At 59.1% G+C, this 13088-nt stretch overlaps 1 protein-coding gene across 1 annotated transcript in view; it reads left to right on the top strand.

Moving 5' to 3' along the window:
• Positions 1-13088, top strand: part of SRCIN1 (SRC kinase signaling inhibitor 1) — a 72694-nt gene that overhangs the window by 16958 nt on the left and 42648 nt on the right. The window contains 2 exon segments of the mRNA XM_045299328.1: positions 7851-8143; positions 11291-11389. Of these exon segments, the coding sequence (XP_045155263.1) occupies positions 7851-8143; positions 11291-11389 (392 nt within the window).

Below are 13088 nucleotides of genomic sequence, written 5' to 3'. Positions count from 1 at the left end.
AGCTGCATGTCTGTGGGGGGAGCTGCAGGACTGTGGGGGGAGGTACGAATCGGTGGGGGAGCTGCAGATCTGGAGTTTGAGGCCAAGGCCTGGCTGGTTGGCTCTGTGACAGGGAGGGGCAAAGTGGGGCTTGTCTGTGGAGAGGGGTCAGGATACTGCCTGGGGCATCCCACTGGGCTGGGGTGCTGCTGGGCTATGCCTCCCCACCCTTCTTTCTTCCTTCGGGATCCAGGACGGTCTCCCTTACTGTGGCAGGGTCGCTCTGAGTCAGAACCGACAGGCCCACCGGCCCTGGTTGGCTGATTTCTCCTAAGGAGACAGTTGTCTTCTCTCCTGGGGCCATGGCCTGGAGAGGGCTCCCCTGGCAGTTGGTTTCTGGGAAGTGGCAGAGCGGAGTGGAAAAATCCTTGTCCCTGGGGGCCAGGACACCTGAGTTCCATTTCTGGCCCCGCCTTCAGCTGCGGAAGCCCTTGTGAGGTTTGGCCCCTGGGCTCCTCGGGAAGGCGTTTGGTGGGAGAAAGTCAAGCAGGATACTATGCAAGGAACATGCTCCAAGCTGAGAGATCAGCATTGCTGCGGGAGGCCGCACCTCTTCTGGGCTGGAGAGCTGGGGTGGGGAGGGTGCGGTGGGGGTGGGCTACAGGCAGAACAAAGCCAAGACTCCACTGTTCTGTGAGTGGGCTGCTGGCAGAGTGGGCAGGGAGTTTTGCACGTTTTTCCTGTCCCACCCCAGCCCTCCCCCGCACCCCAGACACCTGAGGTGACTCCTGGATCTCTTCCCCCCACCTGCTTCTGTCCTTGAAGACTACCCAGTCTGGGTGGAGTGGCACCTCCTTCCTTAGTGTTAGGGAGGACACGAGAGCCTTGTCCTGAGGGATCCCTCAACTAATAAGGTAAACCGGGTCCCACACTAGTCCCTCATCAGAGATAAGACACAAGTCCTGCCCTTAGGGGGCATCCTGTCTGCCCTAGGTGAACCCTTAGTGTGATGGGCGACATAGGCCCTGCTCTGGGGGTGCACTCAGTCTGAGCAAATGGACAGAGGCAGCTGGACCGCATCTGCCACGGGATGGGAGAGAAGGCAGGGCTGGCAGAGGAGGCATCTAACTGGGCAGTGTCTACCTCCACCTCTAGAGATCCTGACACACTCAAAATCTCTCTTTCCTTGCTTGGCAGGGAGCCCCAGAGCTCTGTTGGTGGTAGGCAAACCTAGCCCCCACTTTCAAGCTCCTCCCAGGCAGGTGAGCTCCCCTCTCCTAGCCCTGATAAGGTCCTTTAATTAGATTCCAACTCCTTTACCAACCAAGTGGCCTACGGTGGGTTTTAAATCTGTGCAAATTGGCTTGTGTTTACCTGCTTGCATGCTGTGGTGACTGGCAGCTCCCGGCCGCACCCCTGCCTCTGTTGCATCTACTCTGCTCAGGTTCCTCTGTGCCTCTGCCTGCCCTTCCCACCCAAGTCTGCCTACCTACCATCCCAGAGGCTTATGGTGGCAGCAGGGCTCGCTGGGGTAGACCACCACAGGCTCATAGACCCAGCTTGGGGGAAGGGAGCCTGCTGTGACCAGTTTCAATCACACTTTCCTGGCCCTCAGTTTCCCCTCACTGCACCCTAAGGAGGATCACCCTGCCCTTGGTCCTGTAGATCACTGGGGAGGGCCTGGGCCGTGGCTTAGAGGGTGTCGCCCAACACTGCCGCTCTCTTCCTTGTCTACCCTCTCCCCCTGTTGCTGCCATGCTAAGGTGTGGGCAGGGGTGGGGTGGGCTTCAGTCGGCTTCTTCCTGCTTCCCTATCCTCCCTCACACATTTGTGGAGGCTTCCTTGGGGCCCCTTTGATGTCCACTTGCCTGGCTTTGCCCGTCTTCTTCATAGGAAGTCCTCTCTGCTGTCTCACCATCCTCTTCCTTCTCCCTCCTCGCCCAGCCAGTCACATCGGCCCTGCCCTCTGGCCCTCCCTCCCCTGGACCCCTCTCCTGCTACCTCTCACTCCTTCTTCACTCTGGCCCAGACCTGCTTTCCAGAGAAGGCCTGACTCCCAGGGGTGTCGGGCCAGGCTGTCAGGGAATGCTAATTCAGGAGAGGCTCAAATGTAGGGGTTCCTGGTACACCCCAGGCTCTGTTGGGAGCAAGGCCTGAACCCATCAAAAGCTCAGTCCAGCTGCTTCCTCCCCTCTGTGTTGCCTTCACACCCCACCCCAACCTCCCAGGCTCCTGTTGGAGTGACAGGAAGACTCAACAGGGTGCTGGGCATTAGCAATTTGGGGGGATATTACACAGGAATGTTTACAGAAAGGCAATTGCCCAGAAAATGGCTTTGCTGTGGTGTGGGGCGGAAAGGATGGCTTCAGAAAACAGACACACACATAGATGGGTTTCTGCTCTCAGGACCCCCAGCTAGGGGCTGGGGGGTGAGGAGGGGTGAGGGGTGAGGGGTGGGGGGTGGGGTCCAGAGCCAGGGCCACACCCAGACACTGGAGAGGGCTCAGGTCCTCTGGTCCCCAGGTGACCTTTGTCCTCTGGCCTGCTACCTCCTGGCATAGTGTTCTTGTGGCTGCAGCGGGCACCCAGCAGAATGGAGTTATCAGGCACAATTGATGGTGGCAGCGCCTCAGGGCTCCTCCTGGGTGATGGGGGTTCCTGGGGCTGCAGCTGCCGTTGGTCGCGGCGTGGGGCTGGGGGAGCCAGTGCGGTGCGCACGCTGTGGGCAAGGCACTGAGGGGCCTCCCAGCAATCTCCAGGCGCCCTGCCCCTGCCCTTTCCACCACCAGCAATCCTCGTGGGCTTGCAGCCCCCACGCCAGACCTGTAGACACCCTGAGCGGGTGTCTTCCCGAGAGTGCTTCCTGCCCTCCCTCCTGCCAAGGTTACCCGCCCCCATGGGTTACTGCTGGTCGCACAGAGGGCACACTTGTGAGGATCTTGTAGCCCCCACCCCAGGGCAGGGGTCGCTGGTTCAGCCTCCTGAGAGAGGGCAACAGGGCCTGCGCTCCCAGCTCCTTGGAGTTCTTACTCGCCCCTCCCCATTTTTCTTCCCCCTTAGCTTCCTCCCCCCCTCCCTCCCTCAGCTCTCTCTCCTCTCCCCGCCCCCTCTTCTCAGCTCCTCATTCTCTCTGAAGATGATGTCATGTGTGAACGCTGCCCAGCAGGGGCCAGAGGACAGGAGATGGTGACATCTGAGGGTGAAGATGTCCCTGGGAGGGGGAAGAGGACACACGAAGGAGACGGCCTCTGAGCTGATGTCACTGAAGCGTTGGGACCTTAATTGCCACCCCGCGTTTCCATGATTTCATGTAAAAGAATGCAGGCGAGGATAAAAATAAATCCAGCCATAAATAAGCGTGGAATCGGGAGTCGCGTGGAGCAACTAACAATGCCAATCTCTGAGCACCTGCGCCTTGCCCCGCAGCCGGCCGCCAGGGGCAACCAGCTTCCCAGTCCCCACACCGCCGCCGTGGGCTACTTCCTCCTCCATGCTTGTGTTTCTAAGACCCGGGAAGCTGAGCTGAGGCTGAAGGGACTCCCCCCACCCCACGCCCCCCAACACTGGTCGCCACGCCCCCCGCATTCTGAGCAGAGCTGGCTTCGCCAATCCAGGCAGCTCCCCTGCAGCTGGAATCTCTGTCTCAAAAACTAGTGGGCTGTGCCCCAGGAGCCCTGGTGCTGTAGCGGGTTCCAGGTTGGGCTGCTAGCAGCAAGGTCAGCAGTTCTAAACCTTCAGCTGCTTCGGGAGAGAAAGAAGAAGCCGTTGGACTCCCTTAAAAAACATGCAATCTCAAAAACCCAAGGAGGGAGTTCTAAAAGGTCTCTATGAGTTAGAAGTGACTTGGTGAATGTGAGTTGTTGGTGCTTGGGGGTTTGGGTTGCACACCAGGGGCCCCTGGGGTGATGGGAAAGGTTCCCCTATCTCTGGCTTTTCCAGCGCCTTCCCTCAGTCCCCCACAGCCCCCCATACATCCCTGCTCTGCTTTTCTCCTACCTCTGCCTCTCTACCTTAGGATCAATCCTTCAGCCCCCAAGTTCCTCCCTCGATAGACCCAAGCCCTGTCTGTGTAGCTCCTTCCAGACCTCTGCCCCCCCTCCCCCAAGGTGTCATGGCCCTATCTCCCTTCAGGACCCTCTTGCCTGACCCCTGATTGCCTCCCTGCGATTGAGCAGGAAGCATTGATCTGTGCAGGCAGGCCCAGGCCTGCTGCTTACTAGATTGGAATTGATCCGGCCTTTCACTGGGCTGCCCACCGAGGGCAGAAAGAGCCCTGGTGGCCCTGTGGGTATGCAGCTACCCGCTAAGCCAAAGGCCGGTGGTTTGAAGCCACCAGAAAGACATGGTGATCTGCTTCTGTACAGATGACCATCCACAAAACCCTCTGGGAGGTAAAGGGTCCCGTGAGTCAGAATCCACTCGGTGGTACAGACAAGGGCTGCGGGGACCAGGGCTGCGTGGGGACCAGGGCTGCGGTGTGGGCTTGCTGAGGGCTTGCTCCTCCTTGTTGCCTGAGCACACTGAGGGGGCCTATCCTGCCAGCTTCAATAAGCCGCCTGGCCAGGAATGTCTTCAATTCATCTATTTTCACTCTAGCTTCTTAACCAAGAGCCTGGGTGTGGCTGAGGGGTTAAAGACCTCTTTTTACAGATTAGTGCCCTCAGGCTCAGAGAGGAGGAGATTTGTAGTAGAGTGAATAGATGAATGGCTCCACCCACTGCATTTGGCCTGCATTCCTTCTCCCAGCCCTGGGCTTCCAGTGCCCAGTGCCCGGGCCTGTTCAGAGGTGAAGCCAGGAACGTCTATGCCCAAAGTGGCTCCAGGAGGCCAGCCTCCCCTCCCAAAGGCACTAGGAGGGCCCCCAGCCCCTCAAATAAGAATCCCATATGAGAGGCCCCAGAAGCCCAGGCTAGTCTCCCCTGTGCCATCAGGCCCTGCTGATGCTGAGCACCCACAGGGAGCAGGGAGGCAGGGTTCATCCAGGTTCCACCTCCTTTCTCTGAGCCTCAGTTTCCCTCTCGGGTCAAGGAACCCTGGATCTCAAGGAATGCCAAGCAGACCAGTTCCTCCTCCTACAGAGGGTCTTGTCTCCTAACCTGCACCCCACCCCCTGGTTCCCAGTGGTCTCCTTCCTACCTCACCTGGTTCTTTCTCATCAATGGGTGGGCATCCGAGGGAGGGGAGGGGCCTTCCAGGTGAGCCCTTGGTGGCTGTTCTCTGCTCTCTGCTTAGGCCTGCTCTGCAGCCCCTCCCCACCTGTGTCCATCTGCTTTTCCTGGTGCTTAGTTGGTGGGAGGGCCCCTTGGGTCTCCCCAGACCCCTGCCCACCACGCTGGTAAATGGTCTCATTCATCCATCACGCTGGACCCCCCCCACACACACACACAAGTTAGAAAAGGAAGTGTTGCAGAAGTGTGTGGGGAAGGGGTGGGAGATGGGGGGAAGGGGAGGGAAGAACAATTCTTTGGGTCCAGAAGGGTCAGGAGGAAGCAGCTGGAAAATGAGAATTGGAAACCTGTCCCGTGGACACCTGTATGTGTCCAGAACCCTGGGACGGCGTAGTAAGCCTGGTTCTCTGGAGCGAGGAGAGGCAGTCCCTCTGATCTGGGCAGGGCTGGGGCCCAGCCTCCGGGCTTTGGGCAGCGTCTACCCTGGCCTGGACGAAGAGGGCGCTATGGAGTGTCCAGGGTCCTTAGCAGTGGAGGACCTCCCTCTGCCCAGTTGGTGGGGAGGGCAGCAAAAAGGGAGGGCAGCAGGTGTGAGCCGCCTGCCTGTGACTTCAGTGTCCCGAGCACCACATCCCATCCCTTTGTCTGGATCTATTACCAGGTTTCCTTTCTGCACACCCACTCGTCACCCTGTGCCAGGTTCCCAGTCCTTGGGAGATGACCGCGTGCTCCTCCAGGGCAGGAACTGGCTATTGATTGTGAAGGTGGCTCCTGGTCTCATTCAGTCAGGGCCATCTTCCCGGATTCCTCCAGATCTGAAATTACATTAGCTCAGGATTGCTTTTCTTTAACTCAGCTCACTTTGGATGTAAAAAACGGGCCAGCCCGTATTTCCTCCTGTAAGGTGCCAATAACAAACTCAGCTACACATATAAAGTGCAGAGCAGGGGGTGGGGGGACTCGAGGTGTGTAAATAAAAGGAAACCTTATCTCACTTCCTGTTCTCATGAAGTCCAATGGAGCCTGCACTTTCGGTGAGGCTTGGGGGCTGTCCTTGGTGGCTCTACCATGGAAATGGGGATTGGAGCATCTGACAGCTGGCAGAGGTACTGTCAGGCTTCAGGCAATCACGCTGAGCATGGTGGGCAGGTCCTGTGAGCTGTGGGACTCTGTGTCCATGGAAGCTAGGTTACGCTTTCCTTGTTTTGTGTGGGAGGTGCTGGGCCTCCTTGGGCTCTGCCCCTCCAAGGGACACATTTTCAGCCTTAGCCCAGGGTGGCGTGTGTATGTTGGGGGCAGCGGCCGTGGTGGCTTTTCCTGGGACATGGCAAGTCTTCTCTTTCCTCCTATGGTTGGTCATGGGGTTGAAGCCCACCCAGCCATTGGTGAACAGTGGGTGTGTGGAGGGAGGGTGAGGGGTGGGAGGTTGAACTTAAAAGAACCTGGCTGCGTCCCAGAATTCCCAGCTTCTTCCTCGTCACCCCAGCCTGCCCTGCAGTGTGGGTGTGAGTGCCTGTGTCTGTGGCAACTCGGATGCCCCGTCCTGGTCCTCAGCTGCACTGTGGGAGTGCATTTTGGAGTCAGAGGATTGTGGGGCTGAGGGTGTGGGGGGAATCACAGTGCAAGGGGGCGGGGTGTCAGTCTGGGAGTGGGGAAAATCTAGGGTTTGACCCAGGACCACGGCTGAAGTGCACTTCAACAATTCTTCCCACCCCAGAGGGCATGGTGGCCCCAGGCCCCTGGTCACTGCTGGGCTATAGCATGGCCCCCACTGAGGCTGAAGGGGGACAACAATAGGGCCTGGGTCAGGGGGGAGTGGAGCTCCCTCGGGCCTGGGGACTGGAGGGGCATTTGGTTTGAGAAGGGGTTTAGAGTTCTGCGTGGAGACCGACCGCAACCCCACCCCCGGCCTTTCTCTGCTTTTTGCTTCTTTTGTCCTGTCCTTTGTGCGTCCCTCCTAGGTCATGAGCGTGTATGTGAAGGGGGAGGGGAGAAGAGGAAAGGAGGGAGGAGGACCCCTGGGGAAGGGCTTGTGAGCTGTTCTGTCCGCTTTGTGCCTCCTTTGAGTTTGTCCCCAGTCCATCGCTCACTGTGCCCAGCCTGTCCTGTCCGTCCATCTGTGTCTCTGGGGAGGGAGGGAAGAGGGGGTCCCGTGCCCCAGGCTCTGGGCCTCTGTGCCCCTGGAGAAGGCCAGCGTGGACGGAGCCCACATTCCAGTCCCCCTGCGTAGCCCCGCCCCCTTCCCGGCCCGAAGATTAGCGCAGCTCGGGCCTGAACTCTCCTCCCTGGGAAGGAAGAGTGCAGCCTGCTTCCGTAGGTTTGCAGAAAGCCTCTCAAAGGAGCAGCCCCCTCCTCACCGGGGCCCACCCGCGTTAAGAAGGAGGAAGGGCGGGCGAGATTGGTAGACAGGTGGCCAGGACACTCAGCCCCGCCCCCTCCTGATCCCAGCCCTGGCCTCACTAGCCGCCCAGATGCCAGCAAGCCTGCGCTGGTTCCTGGCCTGACTCCCAACCCTTCCTAGGAGCTCTAGGGTCCCTCCCCACCCTTCCTCCTCCTCTCATCCCTTAGAGGGGGATGGGCAGCCCTGACCCCCTCCCCTCCCCCCTGCCAGCCCGCCCCGACTTGCAGAGAGCGCTGGCGGGGGATGGGCAGCCCCCGGCCGGGCACGCCGTGACCCTGCCGTGCCCCTCTCCCCTCTCCTAGATCCGGAGCGGAGCAGCCCCCCCATGCTGTCTGCGGATGATGCCGAGTACCCGAGGGAGTACCGGACCCTGGGGGGCGGGGGGAGCGGGGGCCGGCGCTTCTCTAACGTGGGGCTGGTGCACACGTCCGAGCGGCGGCACACGGTGATCGCGGCCCAGAGCCTGGAGGCGCTCAGCGGGCTGCAGAAGGCGGACGCCGACCGCAAGCGCGATGCCTTCATGGACCACCTGAAGAGCAAGTACCCGCAGCACGCCCTGGCCCTGCGAGGCCAGCAGGACCGGATGCGCGAGCAGGTGAGCGCGCGGGCGCGGGCGCGGCGGGCAGGGACAGGGCCGGACGCCGCACTCCCAGGCTCGTTCCAGTTCTGGAGGCGTCTGGAGCTGAGATGGGGGCATGAGCGAGCCGTCCTTCCAGGGCGGCTGCCCAGGTTTGGCCCTTTTCTGCAGCTGGGGAGGGCAGGGACGGGAGCTCAGCCTGCATCCTCTGCCTACTGGCCTGGCGTTGGGAGCATGTGATTGGTCCGAGGGAGCCGGGCCTCTGTCACTCGGCGCGGGACTGGGCCGAGTGGCGGGAAGGAGTGTCTTGGAGGCCAAGGGAGGGCTTGGAAGGGCAGTTTTGGCGACTGGGCTGAGGCCTTGAGTGTCTGAGGGTCCAACGGGTGGTGGAGTGGCGACGGTCGAGATGACACCTCTGTGACCCGGCCCCCACTGGAAGGTCAGGACAGGGAGCCTCAGGAGCGTGACTCTTGGCAGTCCCTGAATGAACGGGGCCCCCAGCTTTCCTCCTGGCTGCTCCCTGCTCCAAGACTCACCCTGTGACTTGGCACAAGAGGCTGTCTCTGTGTGCCTCTGCCTCTTTCCTGTCACCAGCCAGGCTCAGAGAGGAGACAGGGCCCTGCCTCTGGCCAACACCTGCCTCCTTTTATAGAGAGGGAGACTTACCATTTGAACCCACCCCAGATCTCTGAGTTCCTGAATAATTCTCTCCATCCAGTGCGACCTTCTTGTCCATAGGGAAGTTCTTTCTTGGGACTTGCCGTCTGCTTGGGACTTGCCGTCTGCTTACAGCCACACGAGGGCGAGAGTTGGCAGTGGGGTTGGGTGTGCTGAGCCCTGGGATTCAGGTGTTGTCCTGTCTGGGAGAAGGCTCTGGGGAAGGGTGGCAACTTTCATTCATGGCTGGGGGAATAGACCTCCACCCCTACTTGTCTTGCCATGACACCAGTTTCCAGGCTCTGATGAGAGGGGCTGGGGATGGGGAGGTGTACTTGCACCCTGCTCCCTCTGCAAGGAAGAAGGACACACACGGAGCATTTCTGGTGCCTTATCTACCCCTTAGAGGGGCCCTGGTGCCATTCGTGGTTACAAGTTGGGCTGCCAACTGCAAGGTTAGCAGCTCGAACCCACCGGTGGCTTCATTGGAGAAAGGCTTTCTACTCCTGAAACAGTTAGCCTGGGAAATGCACGAGGACAGTTTTAGATGTTCTAGATGGTTGTTATGAGTTAGCATCAACTTGATGGCAATGAGTTTTGTTTAGTTTTATCTGCCCCTTTGATGTCGACTCTGTTCTGTCAGATGTTTTCCCAGCCCCCAGTCCCAGAATCTTGCTGGAAGCAGGGCCCAGAGGGGGCCGAGGAGGGCCTAGTTGTAGATGAAGAAGATGTGGCCCCTTATCCATCAGGGAGCCCTTTGTCCCTGGGTTCCCTCTGTGTGTGCTCTGGCTGGGGCCGGGCATCTAGCTGAGAGAAGGCTGGGCAAACTTGAATCTGAGGGGCCCAGTCAGTTGAGAGGGGAGATCTCTAAGGCAGGCCTAGTCAGGGAAGGCTTCCTGGAGGGGATGGCATGGAGGAAGCACTTGTCACTTTGGGTAGAGAAGAGGAGTTACATGACAAAAGCCTCAGTCCATTTGAGGGGGAGCTCTGAGCCCCACCAGGCTGGGCCAGAGGCTTTGGCTAAGAGGCAGGTGAGGGAGGTGAGGGAACAGATTGAAGAAGTGGATCCAGATGTGATGGCTAGGGGTGAGAGTGGGGTGGTTTTCGTGTGGTGACTAGGAAGTGGACAGAAGGGACAAAGGGGAAAGGGTGGATGTTTGGAGGTTGGAGGGTAGACTGAGCAAGGCTTGTTTGCTGCCTGCGTCTAAGAGGCAGTGACAGAAAAACTGAGCAGCAGGGAGCTGTTGGTGCCTTAGAGAGAAACAGGGGGCTGGGCTGGGGAAATATTTGGGGGTGGGTGGAGGAATCAGGGAGAGAATTGGAGGAGGCAGTGGGGCTTGCACTGGGCACCAAGTGGAAGCAGGACTCCAGGCCCCAGAAGTCACCAGAGGTAGCATGAAGGGGGAGGGCCCAAATTGGACTCAGAGGGCAGCCCTGGACCTTCTGCTTCCCGGAGGGAGAGGAGAAAGGCCCAGAAGTGGGAGCCAGCAGGAGTCAAGAGGGCGGGAGGGAGAGGAGCAACTGTTGGGGATGATAGGCTCTGGAGTCCACAGGAGCTAAGAGCACACGCCCCATGCCGTGGGGAGGCAAAGGCTTAATTTTTGAGGCTGAGGAGAATCAGCTGACCACAGACCTGTCCAACCTGTCTGAGAATTTGGCCAGGAAAAGACAAGGCGGCTAGGGCAGTAGCTGCAAGGGGCAGCAGATCTGGGAGGGAAGAGGTAGGCCTGTCTACAAGTTTTGCACCATGTCTGCCAAGTTCACTGCTCAGAGTTGGCGCCCAGTTCTTACTTCTGAAGCCAATCAGAGTCCAGGTGCTTGGTGGCTTGCACGTCCAGCCCACGATTCATTCAGGCATCCTCCCTCTGATTGTGAGTGGTCACACCGTGGGCTTGGCTTGGCTATGCTGTGGTCAGTGTTCAGCCTAGTGTTGGCTCAGGGGGTGATTGTGGGCCCAGTGGTTAAATTAGAGAGGAGGGGAGAGGGACACACATGGGAAACAAGTCTTGAGGGGATCTGGAGGATGGCCTTTGAGGCTTAGGTGTGGCTTGATCTTGGGGTGTGAGAAGGAAGTTGCTTCCTGAGGTAGGAGAGGAGGAAAGTGTGCACACTGGGGTGGAGGCCACTCCTGCTGAATGGAGTATCAGTTCCCGTCTCAGAGAGGCAAGGAGATCCCTCAGAGAGGAGGGAGAGGAGGAAGATTGAAGGAGGGGGCAGGTTTGGAACAGCTCCCTGGCAGATTAGACAGGGGCTTTTCGCTAAGAACTGGAGGAAAGGATGTCAGGGGGAAGACTGGCCCTGGGCTCAGGGGACCCCCAATCTGACAGGAGACAGGAGTGCCTGGAATCCACCCCAGCTCAGGTCAGGGATGGGCCAGTGTCTCTGGTCACACTGTATGTGAGCCCTGTGCTAAGACTCTCCCAGCCATGCCCCTGCCCCCCTTTCCTAGTCCCCCAGCGGCTCCTGCCCGTTCCCCCTAATGGGGTGTACCCCGCTTCGCACACACAGGTTGGCGGCTGGACCGTGGACCCCGCGTGCCTCCTCAGCTCCCTCTGCTCCCACCTCCATGGCGACTCCGCCCCCTCCGGGGCTGGCCAGCCGGCCCAGGTGAGTCACCCACCTTTTTGTGGAGGGGGGATACCCAGGATTTTTGTTTTGCACCCCTTTCTCCTTTATTTAGGATCCCTCACCCTTCTCAGGAGCTCCCTCAGTCCTGCACTCGCATCTCCCGTGATGATCCAATTCCCCACCACCACCTCCCCAAACCTGTGACAGGATTTGCCTTTGGAAAAGGAATTTTTTGAGGGGGATACTCAGCCCCCCCACCCACTGCTTTCTCTTTTAAATAGGAGCACCCCCATACCCTTTGAGGAGTCTCATGCCCTGAACTCAATTCCCAGCCCCACTGCAGATCATTTGACCCAGCCTCCCCCACCTCCCAACTCTGAGCCCTCCATTTCTGAGCAGACACAAATTTCCCCTGCCCCCTTCTCATGATGACTCCCCCCCAGCCCTCCTGCTTTATGCAAGGCTTAGCCTCACATTTTTAAGGGGAACTTTCGTATGTCACCACTTGTTCTGAACTTGTCCCCCCTCAAGCCTCAGTTTCCTTGATGGAAAGATGGAGTTCAGCTTAGCTCAGACAGGTTCCAAAGGGCTGGTCAGGTCTGTCCGCAACCATGGGAGAAGAAGGCCTGAGGGGCCAGGAGTCAGTGTTCCAGGGAGTGAGGAGGGCAGTTCCAAGGGGAATTTGGCTGGCAAAGCTTGACTGTGGAGGCTGAGGATGTGGCGGGCAGGGAGTCCATTGAGTAGGATGGGGCTTCCAGCTTCCCTTCCTCACAGCCTGCTTCCTTCAAGAGGAGTAAAAAAGCTTGACTTTTTCCAGGGAAATTAAGAGAAAGCAAAATAGCAAAGGACAAGGAGCCAAGTGTAACTCAAGTCTAGCACCAGATTGGCACGCTTGGCATCAGGCACAGGGCATTCAACTTGCTTCCCTTCCTGGCCCTCAGACTCTTGGCTGAGTTTCAGGGGAACAAGGATGTGTCTTCCTCCAAGGATGGACTGCAAGTGGTGTGGACCTATCTCTAGTGGCCCAGTGCATGATGGGAGCCAAAGTGGAGTCCAGACAGGGAGGGATGCCTATGGGGTGGAGGCCCTCCCCAGACAGAGCGTCTTAGAGCTGGGGTGAAAGAGAGGAGTAAGGCTGGACCTGGTGTGTGCTAGACCACGGGTTCTAGGCTGCCCCCATCAGGATCTGCTCTGAGGAAGGAAAGCGCAGAACTGGAAGCGGCGCTCAGTGCAGTGTGTCCTAATGGTCAGGAGAAGTGCTTGTGTCTGGGAGCTTGACATCACGTGATGGTTACCTAGGACCACCCTTCCTGTCCTTCAGGCTTGAGCCTGAGACTCAGAAAGTGCAGAATCAGAGAGGTTCAGCCAGAACTACAGGCACACAGCAAGGCAGGATCACAGGGCAGCTCCGAAAGTGAGGTATCCCAGACCACCCAGCTTCCCCTGGGAATTAAGGTTCGGGAAGGGACGAGGTGCACAGCTGAGATCCCAGGGGGCAGGGGGCAGGAGGTGGGGTGGAGTGGTGAGGACGGGCTGTGTGCTCTGGGAAGGTAGGGAAGCAGGGGGCAGGACACCCGCTGCCCCTCAAGCCTTAGCGGGTGGGGACAGGAGGCTGGACTCCAAGCCACCGCCCCTCCCCCCGCTTCCACCAGGCTGTCTAACCTCCCTTCCTCCTGCTGCAACCCGAGTCCCGGGCGGCGGGCCGGCGTATCGGGTGACCGCGGCGACGCAGCCACCA

The sequence above is a fragment of the Echinops telfairi genome, unplaced genomic scaffold, assembly GCF_000313985.2.
Source record: "Echinops telfairi isolate 266 unplaced genomic scaffold, ASM31398v2 ScPeMD7_7458;HRSCAF=8496, whole genome shotgun sequence".
Classification (NCBI taxonomy): domain Eukaryota; kingdom Metazoa; phylum Chordata; class Mammalia; order Afrosoricida; family Tenrecidae; genus Echinops; species Echinops telfairi.
This window is presented reverse-complemented; position numbering and strand designations above follow the sequence as displayed.